At 35.4% G+C, this 22,645-nt stretch overlaps 1 protein-coding gene across 2 annotated transcripts in view; it reads right to left on the bottom strand.

The window, feature by feature from the left end:
- Window positions 1-55: 55 nt before the first annotated feature.
- Window positions 56-22,645, bottom strand: part of LOC149771765 (furin-like protease kpc-1) — a 77,244-nt gene continuing 54,654 nt past the window's right edge. For both annotated transcript variants that reach the window (XM_089948159.1, XM_089948160.1), the window contains 8 exons: window positions 21,877-21,994; window positions 21,332-21,624; window positions 20,608-20,664; window positions 17,614-17,733; window positions 16,853-16,972; window positions 15,433-15,555; window positions 7,284-7,391; window positions 56-1,167 (listed from right to left, as the gene is read on the bottom strand). In XM_089948159.1, the coding sequence (XP_089804285.1) occupies window positions 785-1,167; window positions 7,284-7,391; window positions 15,433-15,555; window positions 16,853-16,972; window positions 17,614-17,733; window positions 20,608-20,664; window positions 21,332-21,624; window positions 21,877-21,994 (1,322 nt within the window). In that variant the 3' untranslated portion in view covers window positions 56-784. The remainder of the gene's footprint in view (window positions 1,168-7,283; window positions 7,392-15,432; window positions 15,556-16,852; window positions 16,973-17,613; window positions 17,734-20,607; window positions 20,665-21,331; window positions 21,625-21,876; window positions 21,995-22,645) is intronic.

The following is a 22,645-nucleotide window of genomic DNA, read 5'->3' as shown; positions in this document are numbered from 1 at the left end:
CAGGATAATGTGACTGGGTGGGACATCATGCTACATGTCTGCGGCATGATGCCCCAGTGCTAGACACCACTATAAACTGTCACATTGCAGACATCGTAGCGATATGACTGAAACATTGTTAAAGCTACGTTAAAAATCAAAATCACACACACACACACACACACACACACACACGTCAAATGTACTCTACAACAGTACAAATAGTGTAATTTACGCCTGCCACGTACAGCACAACATGTGCAAGAATGACAGCATGTTTTTGACCTAGACTCAACTGTATTCTACAGCAGCATAAGCTGTCATTTACACCTGAGTACACTACAGCCCTTGTAAAAATATAACAGCATGTTAATGATCTACGCTTCACATTCTACACCAGCGCAAGTTGAATGTCATATATATATATATATATATATATATATATATATATATATATATATATATATATATATATATATATATAGTCAATTCAGTACAGCACATGGAGGAATAAGACAGTTTTGTTAATGCAGTCTCTACCTGCACAAGTTTACCGTCATTTACATGTCAAATACAATGTAGCTAGCGTATGAATCTAACACAGTATATATTATTGGTCAACACTTGCACCCAACACTTATACACATGTGACATGGTAAATCCACTTAAAGTGTGCTCTATCGTATATTGGAATCAATTTAGTCGGGTTTCAACAGTTTCTTTGTTTTGTTTACCTGTTTTGTGGTGTTTTTGAAATAGTTCATAACAGCATGTGAGTAATTCCTCTCTTCAAACAGGTTTATTATCATCTGAAGTCGACATAAAATATTGATGTCCTTAAAGATTCAAGATCATTCTTGCAGTCTGGCATGGTCCAGTTATCTTCTAAACTCACATTTTCTGCCATTACTTTGGAGCAAGGTGACACTTTTGATTTTTTTATAACTTTGTGTACTTGAGTTGTGTTCTTCGAGGCTGTAGTCCTATTAGAAATTTCACTTTGTGAAGGCTGTTTATGTTTCCTATCTCCTGCCACGAATGTCATATTAGAAACTTTACTTTGTGAAGACTGTTTATGTTTCCTAACTCCTACCAAGCATAAAACAAGACAAATCCCAGAAGCAACACATGCTGCCCCTATTGCCCATTTCTGTTCAGGTGAAAGTTTATCTTCGTCTGGAGATGCATCTAAAATGTAAAAGATAATGGCATTACAAATTTACTGGTGTATGTTAATAGAATGTGCTTTCCTTTGTTACTGGTGTCAAGGACTGTATATGTAAGTCTTGGCTTGAGTGGTACAAGTTGTTAAAATTTTCATGACTTGAATGTTACGTGTTGGTCTTCAGGTAGAGGAAACTGCGGTTCTTGAAGAAAAATTGAGGCGATAAAAGGCATTCACAAACTCAAGTTAATGTAAAACAAAAATTGGAATCAAGCCAGGGGCAAAACAGGATGCAAGGTACAAAGAAATATTTTGATTTAACTGATTTTTTTAATATAAGCTTTATCATTAAAACAGAAATGAAAAGCAGCAATCTGTTTCTTTGTGTAAATATAAAACTTTCATGTTTTATTAGCTTCTGTTAATATATAAATTATATAGTGTTATGCATATTTAATTTGTATTATGTACTTTACTTTTGTCATAGTTGTAAATTGTAAAGTGACTGTTTACATAGTTCACTATTGTCCGTGATTGTAAGTTGTAAATATGTTTACATAGAAAGAGTTCAAGATCAGTCTTGTTTACATTTAGACTAGGTCTTTTGATTAGAAATCGTCACATTCTATTGCATTATAGTTCAAGTGAAAATGAGTATAAATAGGGATTTGATAAATAATTCATTACTGTTTTAGATCAATAACTGGGAATCAAGTTGTGTTTGATGTCATATATGATTCGAGAGGAATTATTTATTTAAAATATTCATTGGAATTACTAAAGTGCTAATTCACTTTTTGTATTTATGCACACTACTTCGGAATTTTGTGAACTCATTCAAAGATATTCTGGATTGCATGATTGTGATACATCTGAACATTTAATACTATTGCAACGCATGCAGAACATTTTATATTTTTAGTCATGCGATCAGACATTTTGGAATATTTGGGATTCAATTCACAATGCCATAAGCGTCTCTTGAATTTTCTCATTGTATTACTTAAATTGTTGATTTCACTTCCTTCTGTTACATATTTGAAGACCTAGAGTTGTAACAAAAGACAATCATATATTTATAGATGTCTCTGCAGACTAGCATTTGAACCTGTCTCTATGGATTTCGTACGTACAATCCTGATGAAGAGTGCACCAAAGTTGTGTGAACTTGATCCAATTCCAACATCACTGATGCTTGAGTGCTTAGATCAAGTATTGCCTTCACTAACTGATGTTATTAATACCTCTCTCTCATCCGGGGAATTCCCATCATTTTTCAAAACTGCCATTGTAAAGCCTCTGCTGAAGAAACCAACACTAGACCATAACGATTTAAAGAACTATCGCCCAGTTTCTAATCTCCCATTCATATAAAAATATCTTAGAAAAGGTTGTTCTATCCCAGCTTGTATCTCATCTGAATTCAAACAGTCTTTTTAGCAATGTACAATCTGCATATCGCCCTTGCCACAGTACTGAAACTACTCTTCTAAAAGTAGTTAATGACATTCTCTCTGCTTTGGATAGCGGAAAGATTTGTCTGCAACATTTGACACAATAGACCATGATATATTACTTCACCGTCTCCAGCATGTATTTGGCATTCATGATACAACCTTACTGTGGTTCAAGTCCTACTTGGTCAACAGGACACAAATTGTGTTTGCAAATGGAATACACTCTAGCCAAGTTGATCTATGTTGTGGTGTTCCACAGGGGCTTGTTCTTGGACCTGTTCTCTTCATTCTATACACTCAGCCGCTCTCAAGTGTCATAGATCATCATCCAGTGTCTCACCAATTGTACGCTGATGACACCCAAATATACAAATCTAGCCACCCAACTGAAGTTGATGCTACCATCCAAGATGTAGAGAGGTGCATTTCTGACGTGAAATCACGGATGACATGTAACAAGCTGCAGATGAATGATGATAAAACTGAGGCCATTCTGATTACAACACAAAGACTTACTCATTCACATCCTTTACCTCAAACAATAAATATCAGCAACACCAACATTAAATTCACATAATCAGTACGAAACCTAGGTGTTAGTCTGGACAGTACTCTCACACTGCACTAACATGTCATGAACATATGAAAGGCTGCATATCTTGAGCTGAGACACATCAGATCCATTTGCAAATATCTTTCAGTTCATGCCACTAAAGCACTTGTGTGTTCATTAGTACTTTCAAGACTGGACTATTGTAACTCAATTATGTCTGGTTCATCTCAATATCTACTCCAAAAACTTCAAAAAGTTCAAAACACAGCTGCACGGATCATACTTAGAGTACCACGATCAGAGCACACCTCCCCCGCTGCTCTGTACCCTACACTGGCTATCCATTTGATCCAGAATTAAACACAAAATTTGTTCTCTGTGCTACTTTTCACTGACGGACTCCAGTCCAACATACCTATCCGACATCACCGATGTGTACACACAGCAAGATACTTACGCTCCTCTTCTGACAATCGTATACATTATTCCCACTATGAAAACAAAGTCATATGGACGTTCTTTTGCATACCAGGGCCCAGCAACGTGCAATGAACTGCACACTGAACTTAGACACAAAGACACGGTGATCACATTCAAGAGTGCTCTCCAAACTCATTTATTTCGACTGCAAGAACAAACTTAAAGACCTAATAATGTTACCAACCTTAAATATTCTCAGCATGTTTTTTTCTATGTTTTCTAATTTCATGGTGTTTGTGTTTGCAATCATATCATTATATATGTTTTTTTTTTATCTTATAGGTGTTGTCTAATGTTGTAAAGCGCTTAGAGCTTCTAAAGATTAGGCGCTACACAAAGTCCTCATTATTATTATTATTATTATTATTATTGATATAGATAGGCTGCACATATTTCCAGAATATATGATATATGACTATCCTTATCCGAGTACGCTAATTCTGTTCCTATATAAGCTCTGTGCACTAAAATTGATGAATTTATGAAGTTGGGCAAAACAATTTCGATCTTTTCTTTATGCTCCCGCTATAACTGGAATGGGTATTTAGTGGTGTCTATGTGTGTCCGTCGTGTCATGCCACTTCCCATCTGTTACAAATTTCCATAACTTTAGAGGGATTCAATGGGTGGGGGCCACATTAGATAGGAAGCATTATATTAAGCGACAACCAAGGCCATATGTATATATCCATATGTATATATATATATATATATATATATATATATATATATATATATATATATATATATATATATATAATTTTCCTCTTCCCCTTTATAATTAAAACGTGAAAGCAGGTCGCATTTTCAAATTAGCAATGTTCCTGGGTGTAATGTGAAGGAAAAAAACAACAGATAATAAAAAAACACTACATCCCTTACAAAAATGTCCATGATACAGTTAACTTCATTCTGTTGCATAATCTGTTTTTAAATGAATGAGAATTAAGTGCTAAAGATTAGGACAAAAGGAAAATCCGTCAAATTTAGGATTTTTTTTTTTTGTTTGATTGGTTAGGTTTTGGTTCGGTGTGGTGCTCTACTGCACAGCAACACAAGTAGATTATTTTGTGCTGGGGCACTTGGTGTGACGTGCCTTGCGCAATCACACCCCACGATAGCTAACCAAGGCTGGACTGATCTTAGGATTTGAACTACACCTTTTCGGTCGTGAATTAAATGCACTAACCACTGAACCACAGTGGCTAAAGACTCATTATGTAAAATTAGATGGTCTCCCTTGGATTCTGCTATAAAGAGATTGTCCAACAATCAAAATTTTAGTTTGTGAGTGCATTTTGTTTAGATGACATGTATTGTTTATTTGCAAGATATAAATACACAATACAGCCAGTTGATTTCCCACACCGTTTTATGTTTAGAAAGTGGACCAATCTGATCAATTTGATCAATTTGATCTACCCTTTTATGCATGCTTTTATCTGCACATCTTTTTTTATCTGCAGCAATCCAGTAAATATGTATACTTGCAGTTATCACATCCATTAGGGGTACAGTTTGAAGCTATACATTGCTGCATATGTAGCAGCTGACCTTGAACTTAAATGATAACTTGTTACAGGAAACTGTCCTAAAATGAATGCTCTATATGTGTCTCAACAGACTTTCCTCACTGAGTGCTCTGAAACCCAGATGTCTCAACAGACTAGCCTCACTGAGTGTTCTCTAATCCAGATGTCTCAACAGACTAGCCTCACTGAGTGTTCTGTAATCCAGATGTCTCTGCAGACTAGCCTCACTGAGTGATCTGTAACCCAGATGTCTCTGCAGACTAGCCTCACTGAGTGCTCTGTAACCCAGATGTCTCAACAGGCTAGCCTCACCGGGTACTCTGTAACCTCGATGTCTCTGCAGACTAGCCTCACTGAGTACTCTGTAACCCTGAGGTTTCTGCAGACTAGACACACTGATCGCTCTATAACCAAGTTGTCTTTGCGGACTAGACAAACAGAGTGCTCTGTAACCCAGGTGTCTCTGCAGGCTAGCCACATACTTTCCATTTGGTAACAATACGGCTATTATAATAACAATCAAAAACCTAATTACACAAGTCACCTCTAAACGGATAAGCTTTTGAGTCCTAACGTGTTTCATAGAGAGGTGAAGGTAGAAAAGAGAAAACTTTCTGGAAGAACGTATTCATATTTCAATTTACACGAATAATCAATAAAATGAACCAATACAGTATGAAGGGACACAACTCTTAAAAATCACAGTATGATTACTGAGTGACATGCACAGGATAACTTGATGTTAATAATGTCTGCCAAGTTTTATGGTTATATATCAAAAGCTGTGGTCCAAGCTATGAACATAGAACTGATCATATTTAGTACATAAATTTAGTATCAATAAAGGGTATGACTTTAAAATTGCATTGGAATGTGATGACAGTAACTTGCACCTGCGTAATACCTAATTTCAATGATGCTGCCATGATTTTAAGAAATTCATAAAAAGAAGCGGGATTTGTTTGGTGTAAATTGTGTTATGTATATAATTAATCTACATTGAGTTAGACACAAGCGTTGATAAAATCTTAAAGCAAATGCATGCACAAGTATTTCAGGACGGACGGACAAACCTAATACAATATGCCCCTGCAATGTTTGTAGGAGGAGGATTTGAAATTGGACAATTACTAATACACAGTAATGGCGTCACCATGACGGTATTAAATACAGGTTGTACATAGGCTGGACGTTCTTTCGTTTCTTAAATTTCAATCAGAAGGAATCTTGTTTGGCAGCAGAGACCTTCAATACATACAAATTTGGAGTGAATGAACTTCCTTTGCAGCAGAGACTTTGAATATGTATAATGTTGGAATAAAAGAAATAATTGTCACGTAACAGAGACCATTAGTACACACAACTTGGGGCACAAGATCTAAGTCTAAGACACAAGTCGGAAAGGTGAGGTTTTGGAAACATTTCAGAATTTGAATATTTGTAAACAAAATATAATAACTCAAGAATTAAAGTTGACCAGATCAAACAACCGTCTTGGTATACATTTAATCTATTTTATATCCATATTTCAAATATTTTAAGGCATTTCTTCTAGAACCAGAAAGTTCTATAAATTGGCAGTCAGGTCCGTTTAAAATGATGTGAGGGCAGGAATATTTTTTACCTGTTCAATTCTGCATGTATAGATCAAGAAAAAAATTAAGATTTGTGTGCATTTTCATTAAATTTATCCTATATGGCTAGTTGATTTCAGGATTATGTCAGCTATCCATAAATCTCATATCAGGATTTTGTTGGTGTCAGATAGAATTCTAATTTGTCTTGTTTTATAGTTACTGTGGGAATTTCAAAAAGGACCAAATTTACAAGTTCCTGTGGTACAGGTTTGTGTGGGAACTTAAAAATGGATGAGCTTGCATGTTTGTGTGGGAACTTAAAAATGGACCAACTAGCATACAAGTTTCAGTGGGAACTTAAAATTGGATCAACTTGTATAAAAGTCTAATTCAGTCATTATCAAAATATATCTCGGATATTTAAGGAGAAAATGAAAAAACTGAAAATTCTGATTTAATCAATGTTTAGTAATTGAGGGGCAAAAGGATATTGATATATCTGAGATGTTAGATATGTTAGTAAGAGCATGTAGTACTTACATGAAATTGTTCGTTGACGTGTACAATTGCAGGTATAACTGCCAAGTATATTGAAACAATCTATATCTCTACAACACTGATGTTGGCGCAGCTTGCATTCATCAGCATCTGAAATGAAAACAACAGCCAATTACACACGTGGACTTTGGTGATGGATTTTTAAAACTTTGACTTTTGAGTATCACTGGACCGCCACCACTGTACTTCAAGGGGTGTACCATTAGACCATCACTAATGTATCTTAAATGTTGTATCAAATTCACCCCTAATGTAGCACAGTGGTTATATCATTGGATCACCACTAACATACATCATGGAATGGGATTGATTCTCTCAGAGAAAAAAAACCCAGTAGTTCTCTTGCTTTGTTTTTATTCCAGACCTGTTTATAAACAGTGTACGAACTTCTCAGTTAAAAAAATAAAAACTAAATAGTTTGTTATTTTGAAGGTAAGATTCACAAAAAATAATACATACTGGACAGTGCGTTACTTTAAAGGTAAGATTATAGTGTTACTTTAAAGGCAAGATTCGCATAACATAGCCAGTACTGGACAGTGCGTTTTCTTGAAAGTAAAATATACATAAATGTTAGATAGCTACTGCATAGAATACAGGTATCACTTCAGTTTGGTGCTGGAAATATGGAAGAAGTTTAACTGATATTATGTAACGTAGTGCATTTTTGTAAAGTCTTACTCATACAATTAACTTACCTACCTCAAAAAGACAATTTTATTAACACAATAATTGAACTCGAATACACAGAGTGTTAGGCTTGACCAATGAGGGTACACGAGAAAGCTTGCCAGTAGCTTCTCATGGGTTGGTGTTTTTTTTTTTCTGGGTTCTTTCTCCACTAGTTATACTGGTCACCATGTATAGTTTATCTTCTGATGAAAAGTGGCGTTAAACCCCACAACAACAACATCACAAATATCATATTGTCCTTGATTTGTTTATGCATTACATTCTCAAAGTCACATTCAAAGGTTAAAAGGACAAGTTTCTTGATCATTTCTTTGTCAGACAATAAATAAAAGTGTCACCAACTAAGCATCATTCAAAGGTGACTAGGTCTTGTTTAAACAGTTTGCGCGATGAAACATTAAAAGGTGTCAGTTAAGCTTGTAACACCTGCAAGCTATACCACTCACAGTTAAGCTTGTAACACCTGCAAGCTATACCTCTCACAGTTAAGCTGGTCACATGGGGTTGGGTAATGGTAATTGAATTAGGTATCAACGATTGGCTTCACGGTATGATATTTCTTTGTTATCCTGTGGAAAAAAATTGCCGTAAATTACCATGAAGCAATACAGGTGACGCTTGATTGCCGCAGAGGCGTAGCTATGATATTTTGCGCCCGGGGACGAACTATAAAATTGGCGCCCCAGCCCCCTCCACGTTTAATCACAGTTTTGAATATTGCCCTTGTTTACTTATTATAATGTAACGTTGTAAGCCTCATTTTGGCGCCCCTGTACCTTGGCGCCCGGGGACATATGTACCCCCCTGCCCCCCCCCCCCCCCCCCCAGCTACGCCTCTGGATTGCCGTACATTACCATGAAGCAATACAGGTGACGCTTGATTGCCGTACATTACCATGAAGCAATACAGGTGACGCTTGATTGCCGTACATTACCATGAAGCAATACAGGTGACGCTTGATTGCTGTACATTACCATTAAGCAATACAGGTGACGCTTGATTGACGTACATTACCATGAAGCAATAGAGGTGACGCTTGATTTATGCAATAAATTTGTTCCTGGGGTTATGACATAAATCAAGAATATTTTCCCCATAATACTTGTAACTTAAGGAAGTTCTTGGGTAAACTATATCTCTAAGTTCTCAAGGAATAATTATTTATGCATAATTATCAAACTGAATAATACATATAATACGTATGTGAGTTGCATGGAAGTCACATCCCATGGCGCCAGTGATTGTATAAAAACAAGCAGATTGGCACGAATATAATGTTATTTCTTTTTATTTTTATTAAATGACGTTAAAATTAAATAGTGTAAATCGAATCAGTTCAGCAACACCTTTATTGCTTCAATGTAATTTTGGCAAATCTCTGTATATAGTCATTATTTTAATGAAATGATTTTTGCCAAGTCCATATCTTTTCTCTCTTCCCAACGTACTGATTCCCAAAATGCACTTCGGCCTTCATTTATTAGATATACAGTTAAATGACCCAACTTTATTCTGTTACCAGTCAGAAAATTGAATAACAGGATCATCAATTTGTTTGTATTTCAAAGTTTTATTTATAAGTTTAAAATGAGGGTTATTTTTCATGGTCGTATTAACTAAACTTAAAATTGTTTCATATCTTTTTTGTATTGATCAGTAAGTAATTGTTAAACTCTTGTAACAGGATCAGAAATATACAAGTCCATCTCAACTATGCCCGTGTGAGAATCACAGTGTCTGGGGCCCTGTCCTGTTTTCCCAGGCAGCCCATGTAAAAATGGTTCAACTTCCTGACATGACATGGTACATGCATACCAGCCATTACGCTTTTGGCGTAATGATTGCGCTTTTTTTCCCACCAGATTGCGTCTTATGCTCCCCTGTGTATGAATTACGCTTTTCTGGTACATTAAAAATAAGAAATAAAACAATAAATAGTTGTATTTGTCATTTATATAATATAGTTTTAATTCCACTCGTCTAAATAAAAGTTAAGAATATTCAAATAAGAAAGACTGTTGCATGAAGATAACATAAGATCTCATTTGTCGAGCATATACCTACGTTTAATTTCCCAATTTTCTATTTATAGCAACTGTAAATGACCCATTTCCGAGAAAAAGCACCCCAAGTTAACGAAGGTACAAAGCATGATGATGAAATGGCTATTACGTGTCTCCAGTATAATAATGTATCACTCCTAGGCTTTGGCTAGTGATGTAATAGATTAGTACGGAAATTGAATCTCGTTCTTTTAATTATATATTAAAAGGGACAGAATGATTTATATAGCTGCTAATACAACCGTAACAAATACAATATCTTATTGGTCAGGAATTTGTTTTAAATGGAGACTCTTAACACATTGCAAAAAGGACAGAGGAATTGATCCTGAAAAGTGTGCAATTCAACAATATACCCCCCACCCCAGATGATTACTGTGGAAGAATTACCAAAATGTTTATTTACAAAGGTATTAGATAAACTAACAGTTTACAAGAGCAACTAAATTATTCTGTAGTAAACAAGAAAATGGATTGTATAAATAATATTAATGCAAATGTTTTATAATGATCCGCATTGAAGAGAGAAGGCAACATATTTAATAAGCTAACATTCAATAGCAGTCACTGTAGAGAAAATCTTTACGGGCAAACGATTTTTGTAAAATTGCTAGATTTATGGTAGTCCTTTGCTCAAAAGGTCAAAGGCTATGGAACTAATTTAATGACTATGATGTAGTACCAGCAGTTATTATAAATGAATTAGTTGATACTTTAAAATAAAAAGGAATCGACATTTAATCAGGCTGGAATATCTACTTGACTACAAGATAAAAGGCAATTAACTAGGAAATTAATTAGTAAATCCATGCACATAGGTAAATGTTGTCAACTAAACCATCTTTATCATCAAATGGTGAAAGAGCAACCTTTTTATCTTGGCATTATATATCTCGTGACGATTTATAGTTTGGTTAAACAAACCATAATGGTACAGATCTAGTGTGAGATTCCTTTTATCAAGAGGTTCTAATACCCTTACATACATCAGATTTGTATAATACCACTGCTAAAGTATATAACGTCTTGTATTAATATGCCATTCATTTCATCTTTGAACAATTCAGCGTCTTTTTTTTTTTGGGGGGGGTAACGTTATTACGTAAATATTGTCATTTTTGGTTCCGCTGTGTCGTAGAGCTGTATATTCTGTTTGATATATTTATATAGGCAGTTTGTTTCAACACTAATAAATGTAGGATCTGTAGCGGTTATTAACAACTTCGTTTTGTCAGAATATTGGTTCTTTATCTTGTTTTAGTAAAAATCACAGTCAAGCAATTTATTCAATTGTGACGGTATAATATTATTTTCTTGGTTTTTAACTTATCTAATGAAACATCCTTGACATTTTAAATATTTCCTTTCTTCATTATGTAATTTTACATCGGTCTCCTTTTCATACATTTTCCATGTGTTCTCCAACGAAGGGATTATTCATTAAGTTAAAACACTTTTCAAAGTCGTTAGTTGCTTTTTGTCTGAAAGAGGAATTCAGTTCGATGTATGATTTCATCCAAAGCTCTTGATCGGATATAATTGCTCTCTGTATAACTTTAACTTTTATTCCAAACTCAGTGTACAACTTAAGATTACTATGGTGAGTAACATATCTTACTTTGTATTTTAACATGCTTAAAAATTAGGTCTTGTAACCTCTTTTTATCTACTATTAATTTATTTTGTAGTGGAGATAAATTACCTTCATTAAAAATTAATTTGTAAATAATCTGCAAATATGTCGGTACTTCTAAATGTGTTTCTTGAACTTATCTAAATGCAGTTTTATCACTTCAAGGCAGTAACTTTCCTTTTCTATTTCAAGTTTTTAACAGGTATTGATTGACCTTGATCATCACGTATTGTATTCTACTTCATTTAGAACCTCAGACTTGTTCTCTAGAACTTTTTTTATTTACCTCTATGCTTACAATTCTCTCAGTTGTTTAGTAACTTTTTTTATTTACCTCTATGTTTACAATTCTCTCAGTTGTTTGGTCCTCGTTATAATACTCATGAATTGTTTGAGGCCATCTGTTAGGTGTCGTACTTATCCCTCCTCTATTTCTGGATTCAATCATTAAAACATTTCAAAATTACTTACCAAGTCTAATTCTACCATTATTATTTTTAACTATCATCATGAGCTAGTCCAGGTGCACCAAAATAATATGCTGGGTCTAGTTAGTAATTGTACTTACAATTATTCATCTCCTTTCACAGATATGACATATATTGATGGAATTATATTACTCTTTACTTTTATTATTGAATTTCAATTCATCGGCGTTGTTTGATCTTAGTTGTTCATAAACAGGTTTAACAATTGATTATGTATATTCATAAGTATAGTATTATCTTTTACTTACTAGTTTATACTCCTTATATGCTGATTAAACCTACTCCTGCTATATTTTTGGTAGTTTTATTTTCCATGACGTATTGGACGTCAAGACGGCTTAACTAAGTCAGTAATGTTAGCTAGTGGCTCAGTAGTGTTTTTCAAATTACAATAAATACGAAAGAGCCTTTAGATAATTTTGGAAGTTTTTAAAATTAACGTAAATATTTTATTTTGGTAGATTGTCTATTGTGTTAGATGTTTTGGTACATAATGTTTTTGTTCTTGTAATTTTAATTAAGATTTTTTAAAAATCAAGCAATTCTTATAAAATGTTTTAATTCTTGTGTTTCTTTTCTCTGGAGGTGTTACCAATCTCGATAAATCCTTAATTACACAATAATGACAATCATAATTGTTTTCTTTCAAGTATGATTAAAAGATCTATACGCTTCTCTCTTTCTTTTACCATGATGCAATCTGGTCTTATGTTTTCCTCAGGATCATTTTCATTGACTGATAGATTCAAGTCATTTTCAAATGTTTTCATATCTTGAATATTTATTGGATATTTATTACCCGATGTTAATATTTATTAAGTTATATTTGTTATGGCCTGTACGTATTATTCTATTGCATAAAAAGTTTTTTTTATTGCATATAAAAGCATCCATTATCACTATTAAGTAAAATGATGCACATTTTCTTAAGTTTATCCAATCTGGTAAATCTAAGTATGATTTGTGCGCTATTGGCATAAATTTACCAACCTTTAAATTTTACATAAATTATCTTATTAACATAATAATACGTATCTACACTTACTCACATTATGTATCTAGTATATATTTATGTAATGGCCAACAAAGATCAATAAGCTGGAAGCAGCTGCTTCCGATTTTTGATCCGTTTTTGTGATATATGTCACACTGTGTTCGCTGACTATCTTTGTAATTTCGTTCATCATGCACTCGCTGTTCTGTCGGAATTCGTTTCAGCTGCTTCTCTTGGAACGAGAACTGTCTTTTTTGCTTCTTCTCAGTCGTTTGCCCCACCGCTACGATTGTCTTATTGTTGAACATACCGCCATCACGTGATACCGGTCTGTTTACCCATTTATGCTATTACTGACCATCAGTAAGCACATCAAACAACCACTAATCAATGCACCATACTACATTGTGATCGAGAGACCTACATTCTTATTCACTTAAAAGTCGACAGTAGCGAGAATTTTTTTTTTCAAACCCTGACAACGTAGAACAGGAGGAAAAATTAAAGTTATCTCCCTTTTCTTCACATCAGTTTGAAAACTCGACCGTCATTTTCAACAATTTAATTCAAATTTCTCTTCAATCGCATTCTTCGAGTCAGAGCAGGAACTGCGCATCGCACTATTCAATGCCTTATCATTTTGGCCACGGGAACAGCGCATATAAATGGTCAACGTTATAAATGCTCAGGATATCAACATATTTTTTCTTACGGAAACACAACTAAAAACATCAGGCCAAAATACGCGGATCTAAAATACCTTGGGTATTTCATCAATTTATTGCACCGTCACTCCCGTGGAGGTGGAATTGCTATCATCGCAAAGAACTATATACTCGAAGTCATAACTACACTGCAAACTTTAAAGTCGACCATACAGCGTTTGAACTACTCCAAACCACCTTCACAATTTAAAAAGAGTCAGCCCGTTTCTTTTTCCTCAACCACCCTCCTCCTAATAAACCCCCCAACTGACAGAATCAATATTTTTGAAGAAGTTTCCGAATATGCAAATTCGATAGGTGGCATTTTGATTATTCTTAGAGATTTCAGCTTTCGCTTTGGCAGTCTTGAAATCCCATACACATCAAAACGCTTAGATTTCATTCCCGTATTAAACCTCAGCAAATCAGTAGGCCAACCCACCCATAAACATGATCACAATTTGGATTGGATTCTTCATAGATCTGATAATAATATTACATAGTCTTCATCGGTGTCCCGCGAACTTACATCAGATCACCTCTGCGTAATATGCCATCTCGACGTATCAGTCCTCCATCTTTGTTCGTTACATAGAGAGAAAACAATATGATAGAGATGAGCCAACTAATGCACGATCTCCAAGCAAACTCAACAACTTTGTTGCGTCCGACAGATGAGCAACTTGATCAGTAATTGCCTTCATTGCTTGATGAACATACTTCAGCAGCCAAGTGAATAGTATCCATTCGGAAGTGTTCTTCAAGGTATTTTTGTATTATGGACCAGTTTCACGCTGCTAAAAGAGAACGCCGTAAGGCTGTGCGGCTTTGGATTGAACCAGGTCTTACTGTTCATAAATCTAAGGAGCCACCAAGAGTAATATCAACATAGTTCATTCAGCGAAATCATCCTAATTCAGTACAATGATCCCTGAAAGTTTCAGCTGCAAATTTAAAAGAGCTCTTTGATATTACTAACAAGCTAATATTACGGAACAAATGTACACCACTTCCAACGAACATCTTTACAGTCTACCTTCCGGATTTGTTTGCTAGACATAGTGCAAACAATCTGAGATCAACTTAACACAATTTCAATCGACTCATCGTCACCACACAGATGTGATAAGGAATTTCAAAGTAACCTTTAGCAGCGCTTGAGCCTGTTTCTGTGGATTTCTTATGTACAGTCATGATGAAGTGCGCCAGAAAGTCATTTAAAATTGATTCTCTTTCCGACATCACTGCAACTTGAACGCTTAGATTCAATATTGACTTCACTTACCGATGTGCACACCACGTCAGCATAATTAAGCTCATCTTCTGACACTCGTACTCTCAATACTCCAACTATAAACGCAAAAACTTTCTTTTGCGTACCTGGCACTGCTACCTGGAACGAATTGCCTCTTGAACGTATACACAGTGATACTGTGATCTCATTCAAGAGTGCTCTGAAAATCCATAGTCTGCCTGTATAATTTCACAGTGTTGTTTTCATAATCTCTCTCTCTCTCTCTCTCTCTCTCTCTCTCTCTCTCTCTCATATCCCTACCGTGACAGTCCCCTGTAGTTTTATTGTAGGTATATCCACTAATACAGGCACAGTTGTACCCGTTCACTTGGTCTTCACAAGTTGAATTTCCCAGACATGGATTGCTTTCGCATTCGTTTATGTCTGCAATGAAGAGACAATTACGGATAAGCACCACATTAAACCATTATTGGCACATTTGCAATATTATCTGCATCTATGCTTTCCACTATAGCTGCTATGTTGTAATAATAATCTTAATAATAATAATAATAATGATAATAATAATAATAATAATAATAATGATAATGACAATGATACTTTAGTTAATAGGCGTAACGAATTTAAAGCACACGAGCTCCCTCACTACCTACAGAGGAGAATTTGACAAAGATTCACGAAAGAAATCTGTACATTATATAACAATCTATGGAATATAAAGTACTTGCTCTTATAAACTGTCCATTGTTTATTATTTTACACACACATAATCACACAAATGAGCACGCACGCACACACACAACAATAACAACAACAAGGCATAACAATCAAATGAAAGGGAATATATTCACTGAAAGATCGTTGTTAATAAAATAAAATAAAAACTTATGAGAAAAGGAATGAAGTAAATTCCCCACACATACATTTTATGCACTCATATCTACAAACATTAATACAATAATTCACTTTGACTCATCTTCGCTAGCCAAGGTTCCGATATGTTAACTCTATCTACACCTTGGCGGATCGAGCAGATATTTTTGTATTTCGGGCCTGTGAATTTCATTGGATGCGGCAGCAATCCACCGCATCCAATCAAAATTAACTTGTTTAGATTTGAACACTGTTCCGACATGATCGAGACAAAGGGAGCACGTTAACTTGAATGGACTCGTAAATAAGCAATTTTCCGCTGCCGGTCCGTGCTTGTACAAATACAGTTCTCTCAGATATACACGCAATTGCTTCTCTCTGGTAGATAGTCATACTTTCGATGTTAAACTCACAAGTATCCCTTTAAAGTCAATTGCCTCTAGAATTTTCGGCCGATGTACAATGCACCGCTGTTACACGCTATTGGTTTTTTGGCATTACATAGTAAGGCAGACAACTCATGAAATCCAATAGATGTCGTAGAACAAATCACGTAAAATATCTGCTCGATCCCGCCAAGGTGTAGATAGGGTTAACATATCGGAACTAGCTAGCGAAGATCACTTTGATTCCAATTACTTTCATTCTTTCACAGCTGCCGAAAATAATCTGGTTTCAAGTATTTGAGAGATCGAGATCAAGAGAGAGATCAAGAGAGGGAGAGAGATCAAGAGAGAGAGATCAAGAGAGAGAGAGATCAAGAGAGAGAGAGATCAAGAGAGAGAGAGATCAAGAGAGAGAGAGAGAGAGAGAGAGAGAGAGAGAGAGAGAGACAGAGAGATCATACCTTGACATTTATTAGCGGTGCGATTGTAGAAATAGCCGGTGGAGCACGTGCAGTTATATTCATTTATCAGGTTCTCACATGTAGCACCAGGGCAAGGATTACTGGCACATTCATTTATGTCTGTGATAATTAGTAAAGAATGAAGAATGTGGCACTAATATTTTTGCCTCTACGCTTTATTTTCGTTTCTCATTCAAGTTATTGCATATATATATATATATATATATATATATATATATATATATATATATATATATATATTTATATATATACCTGGAAAGACAATTGTTTTCCTTTCAATGTTAATGTGATCGGGGGATGCATTCGACGGAGAAATATGAGCAGCAAATATCCAGCAGAGCATGGCAAAATTATATTATGTTAGGATATCAGGGACAAAAAGCTGTATATAACTATAAAAGTTATTAGTACATAGAACTCGGATTTCTGCTTCGAATGCACAATATTTTAATAATTCTTTCCAATAATTACGAATATCTTATTCTTTTTTATATTGATGACCATATGGTAGGTGGATATTGCATTAGTTATTGTAGTTTCATACATTTTCATTGGTTCATATAACAACTTATTGCATATTCTCTTCTCTATGCTATCTGCTTTACTGAATCCTCAGCTCTGTTGATACGGAAATAACCTCAAAGAATTTATTGAAAAATAGCTATTTATAGTATGACTGCATTATTATATCGTCATTTAGATGACAATACGAATTAAAACTTAACAAAAAGATAACCTACCTGTCTCACAAAGTTGGCCAGTATACCCAGGGATACACGTACAGTTATAGGTGTCATACTTGGAAGATGAACTGCACGTGCTACCGTTCTGACAAGCTGAATTGTTGCAGGCATTTATTCCTAGAGAAAGTGCCAAAAATCATACATATTCAGTCTCATATGTTACATTTTCTTCAATACACACCTCAATTGCCGCTTCAACAGGTAATATCGTATGATTCATTGAAAGATTAAAAAGGGTAGATCACCACGGTCACTGAGAGGTACTGACTTTTGACTGGAACACGTACACATTTAAGCAGTGGCGTACTAAGGGTAAATGGCACCGGGAGTGCGGGGTGGGGACGATGATCCCTTCCAATGATTTTCCTTCAATTTAATTTTTACCAATTGTTTTGGCGTCCCTAAGGCCTCTAGCATCTGCCCCGTCCCCCCCCCCCCCAGTTAGAACGCTACAGCTTTTGAGAACGCTATCCTGCATTCTAGTAATCCAATATATGGCAACAATTCATCTTTTTTAACAGTCGATTTTCACGATATAAATGCTATTGTAAACTTCACAAATCCAACCTTATGCGCAGACACTTTTGCTTCTCCTTGCATACCGAGTAAAAAGTCCGCATATTCAAGAAATGTATTGGCATCCTTAACACTCAAGCCTGAAATACTCTCCAGAATTGCACAGACAACAGCCGCGCAGACAAAACTGAAGCACATTTGGAAGGACAAGAACATCGCACTCACACTCAGCTCAAAAGTCAGACTGATGCACTCACTGGTGATCTCCATGTTTCTATATGCCTGCGAATCATGGACCATAACAGTGGACTTGGATAAAAGGATACAGGCTACAGAGATGAGATGTTTCCGAAAGATCCTCGGCATCACATACAAAGACCATATAACTAATGAAGAAGTACGGCAAAGGACAAAACAAGCCACTGGGCCTCTTGATGACCTCTTGATAACAGTGAAAAAGCGTAAACTGCAGTGGTATGGGCATGTCTCACGATCATCAGGACTTGCCAAGACAATCCTGCAAGGCACTGTACAAGGAAGAAGAAAGAGAGGCAGGCAAAGAAAGAGGTGCGAAGATAACATTCGAGAGTGGACAGGTTTGACACAGAGCGACTCACTGAGAAAGACAGAAAATCGAGAGTAATTGAGGAAGCAGGTTGTTAGGTCTTGTGCGGTGCCCCAACGGTCTTCCAGACTACGGGACTGATGATGATGATGAACACTCATTATCAAAACCTATAAAAGCGTCATCGTTAACAATTCCTAACAACCTGTATTTTGCAATGTATGTATTCCATGGCACAATAACTTCAATCAAAAACTTAACGTTAAACTTCAAAAGATGGGGCCAGTCTTACAGAAGAGACATATACTCACTAACACAAATCTCAAATGACGTTGCATGACACAACACTGAACAATGCACGGGAAAAATGACTTAAACACTAAACTTCAACAAAATTACTGAAATGAAAAATGTAAGTCACAATGGTTTATTTTTCTAGAAGGAGTATTGCACATACCAATAGGCATCCATACACAAAGTTGTACAACCACTTACACGAGAAATTGATATAAATGTAAAAATCAACTGAAGTGTGACAGAAGAAAGGACGGAGGTGACGGACAAGAATCGTGAATTGGGACTAATGGTTGATATGCTGTGTTAATTTTTGCAATTGTTCACAATTAACCGTTTATTCACGTTTATGGCATCCTAATTCGTCTATCTTTCCTTACATTGCTGTTAATTGCAAGGGAAAAAAATAACTTAAGGTTAGAATACAATTCTAAAAAGATTTGTTAATGTTATACCTGGGAAATTTATTCACTTCGTTGAATACACAAGATTCGTTCATTTTTTAATACAGCACAGTGTGTGTGTGTGTGTGTGTGTGTGTGTGCGTGCGAGTGTGTGTGTGTGTGTGTGTGTGTGTGTGTGCATTAGTGCTTTTGTGTAATAAGGATCAGTAAATCATCATCACATGTATGAGTATTCGTATATAAAGCATCATCACATGCATGAGTATTCTTATATAAGGCATCAACTCTATGAGTATTCGTATAAAAGGCATCATCACATGTATGAGTATTCGCATACAAGGCATCATCGCATACATGAGTATTCATATTTAAGGCATCATCACATGTATGAGTATTCGTATACAAGGCATCATCACATGAATGAGTACTCGGATATAAGGCATCATCACATGTATGAATATTCGCATACAAGGCATCATCACATGCATGAGTATTCATATATAAGGCATCGTCACATGTATGAGTATTCGTATATAAGGCATCATCACATGTGTGAGTATTCGTATATAAGGCATCATCACATGTATGAGTGTTCATATATAAGGCATAAACACTTTATGAGTATTCATATATAAAGCATCATCACATTATGAGTGTTTCGTATATGAGGCATTAACACATTATGAGTATTCATATCACAATTGGTTTTATATATTATCTCATGTTTAATATGGAAAATTAGGTTACTAGACAAATAGATGTTTTAGATAGCAAATGACCCATATATATATATATATATATATATATATATATATATATATATATATATATATATATATATATATATACATATACATATGCGTCTGTGTGTGTGTGGCTGTGTATACTTAAGCCATCGTCATAGAGCACTTTACTTTCTAGGTCAATATGCAAAACAGAGCACTTTACTTTCTAGGTCAATATGTAAAACACATATGCTGTACCTATACTAAATAGGTGTAATAGATACGGATTGCCATATAAAAATCTCTAGTTTTCTACATTTCGTCTTGTTCACTTTTTCATGGTGATCACGGCCTTGTCACACATTAAGAAAACGAATATAAAATTACCGTACAGAATATTAAACAAGTTCTTTGTAAAATTAACTGGACGATTATTGATATCGATTTTGTCGTTTGAAAAACATTGAGAGATGAAAATGATGTTTACCTGGAAGAGGATCACTAGATGTACCATACAGTATCAGCTGCCATGACGTCAAGCTTCCTGAGGAAAAACATATCAGTATAAAAAAATAACATAAACAAAAGGTGCTTTGTTGTCTTTTATCAGAGGTTTTAAAAGACATGATATTTATGAGCAGTTCAAGAGTACAAGTTATCGTAAACTTGTAAGTCATTTTATATCATTATTGCAAACAAGAGGGTTAAAAAAGTACCAAGATTTCTGCATCATCAGCATAAGATAAAAACGACAAAGCTATGTACGGTGAATTTGTATCCTTTGAGATGAATTTATATATTGCTTGCTCGATCTACTGACGGAATTAGTGTGAAATAAACTGCCCTTCCCAAGGAAACCGCATACCAGTAATCACTGGGTGCAAACTTAAGACCTTCCAATTTCAAGTTCAAGTTTGACACGCCTGCTTTGAATCTCTATGGTCCCTGTTTCAGTTCTTGCACCGGTTCTTGCAAGGGTAAGTGGTCGTCCATCCACAGTCGCTGTATTTTCCATGTTGTCTCGCGATATTTTATTGTTCCACTTCAAACCCCACGACATGCCAACATAAAAGCGTCAAAAGTACGAACTTTAAGCTGTGTGAACATTTTGTGTTTATTCAGCTTGAAATAAACGCAGTTTCAAAATGGTCTCGATATACATCATCGCCTGCTAGATTAAAAATACAACTAGTAGTAAAACCATCTCTAACCTGTTTGATTCTTGGGGATAGTCATATAAAATGTCCAGTTTCCTGCTGCGGCCTCGCCCCAGAACTGTACGGACATAAAGGTCCATTCCTGTTCTCTGCTGACCCCACGGTCGTATCTTCTTTGGGTCATCAGCTTACTGAGAGTACCCATCGGAGAAACTAGCTTCAGTTCGACATACGCACGCTCACTGCTCTGAAATATTGCATGTACCCTGACATGCTCCAAATACCGGATATTGCACGCGCTGACCAGAAGAGATTCTGAGGTCGTTGTCAATGAAGAATTAAGCACCCTGTTTTTATAATAAAGAAGAAATAAACCATCCATGCACGTGATTATTCGAAATCTGTTCATGCCTATTCTAAAAGTATGCATTTTAGGTTCAAGGTTATATAGGTTAGTACGCCGAGAAAGCAAACAACAAGTTTTTGCCATACTACGTATTTATTTAAAAATAAAAAAAGTGAGTTTATTCTCTCTCCACAAAATTTTATTTCACCTATTTAAAAACTATAATTTATCGGGGAAAAATTGATTGGCTTACCAGTATGTGGTACTCTTGGTGTCATTGCAGATTTCTTGCTGTGGCACAGGCGTCCATGTTTCGGCGTACCTGACCATTGCCTCAGCATCCATCAGACCATAACCAAACATTTGGCCCACTGTCACCGTGTACATAAATAAAATAAATTTTAAAATGTCCATTGCAGGTAAGCAAATCTACTCTTTAATTCTGTTTTAGACTGGTCAGCTTATTGAACAACAAAAGCATTAAGACACGTTGAAGACATTTCCTTGCTTTTTGTCTTGACGGCCTGATTAAGTTCCTGCGAAATTGGTAATTTAATCCTTTTGGCAATTTAATAAGTTTTGTGAATGTGTGAAAAATAATGAAATTTATTCTAAAATATAACATTAAAGCTGACATAGCGGTGACGTATATGCTTTCCGTACAACCATCGATACATAATAGTGAAGTATATGCTTTCCGTACAACAATCGATACATAACAGTCAAGTATATGCTTTCCGTGCAACCATCGATACATAACAGTCAAGTATATACTTTCCGTACAACCATCGATACGTAACAATCAAGTATACGCTTTCCGTACAACCATCGATACATAACAGTCAAGTATATGCTTTTCGTACAACCATCGATACATAACAGTCAAGTATATACTTTCCGTACAACCATCGATACGTAACAGTAAAGCATATGCTTTCCGTACAACGATCGATACGTAACAGTCAAGTATATGCTTTCCGTACAACCATCGATACGTAACAGTCAAGCATATGCTTTCCGTA

The sequence above is a fragment of the Sinohyriopsis cumingii genome, unplaced genomic scaffold (genome assembly GCF_028554795.1).
Source record: "Sinohyriopsis cumingii isolate HCF-2022 unplaced genomic scaffold, ASM2855479v2 utg001673l, whole genome shotgun sequence".
In the NCBI taxonomy this organism is placed as follows: Eukaryota; Metazoa; Mollusca; class Bivalvia; order Unionida; family Unionidae; genus Sinohyriopsis; species Sinohyriopsis cumingii.
The sequence above is the reverse complement of the archived record's forward strand: the minus strand, read 5'-3'. Positions and strand labels throughout refer to the sequence as shown.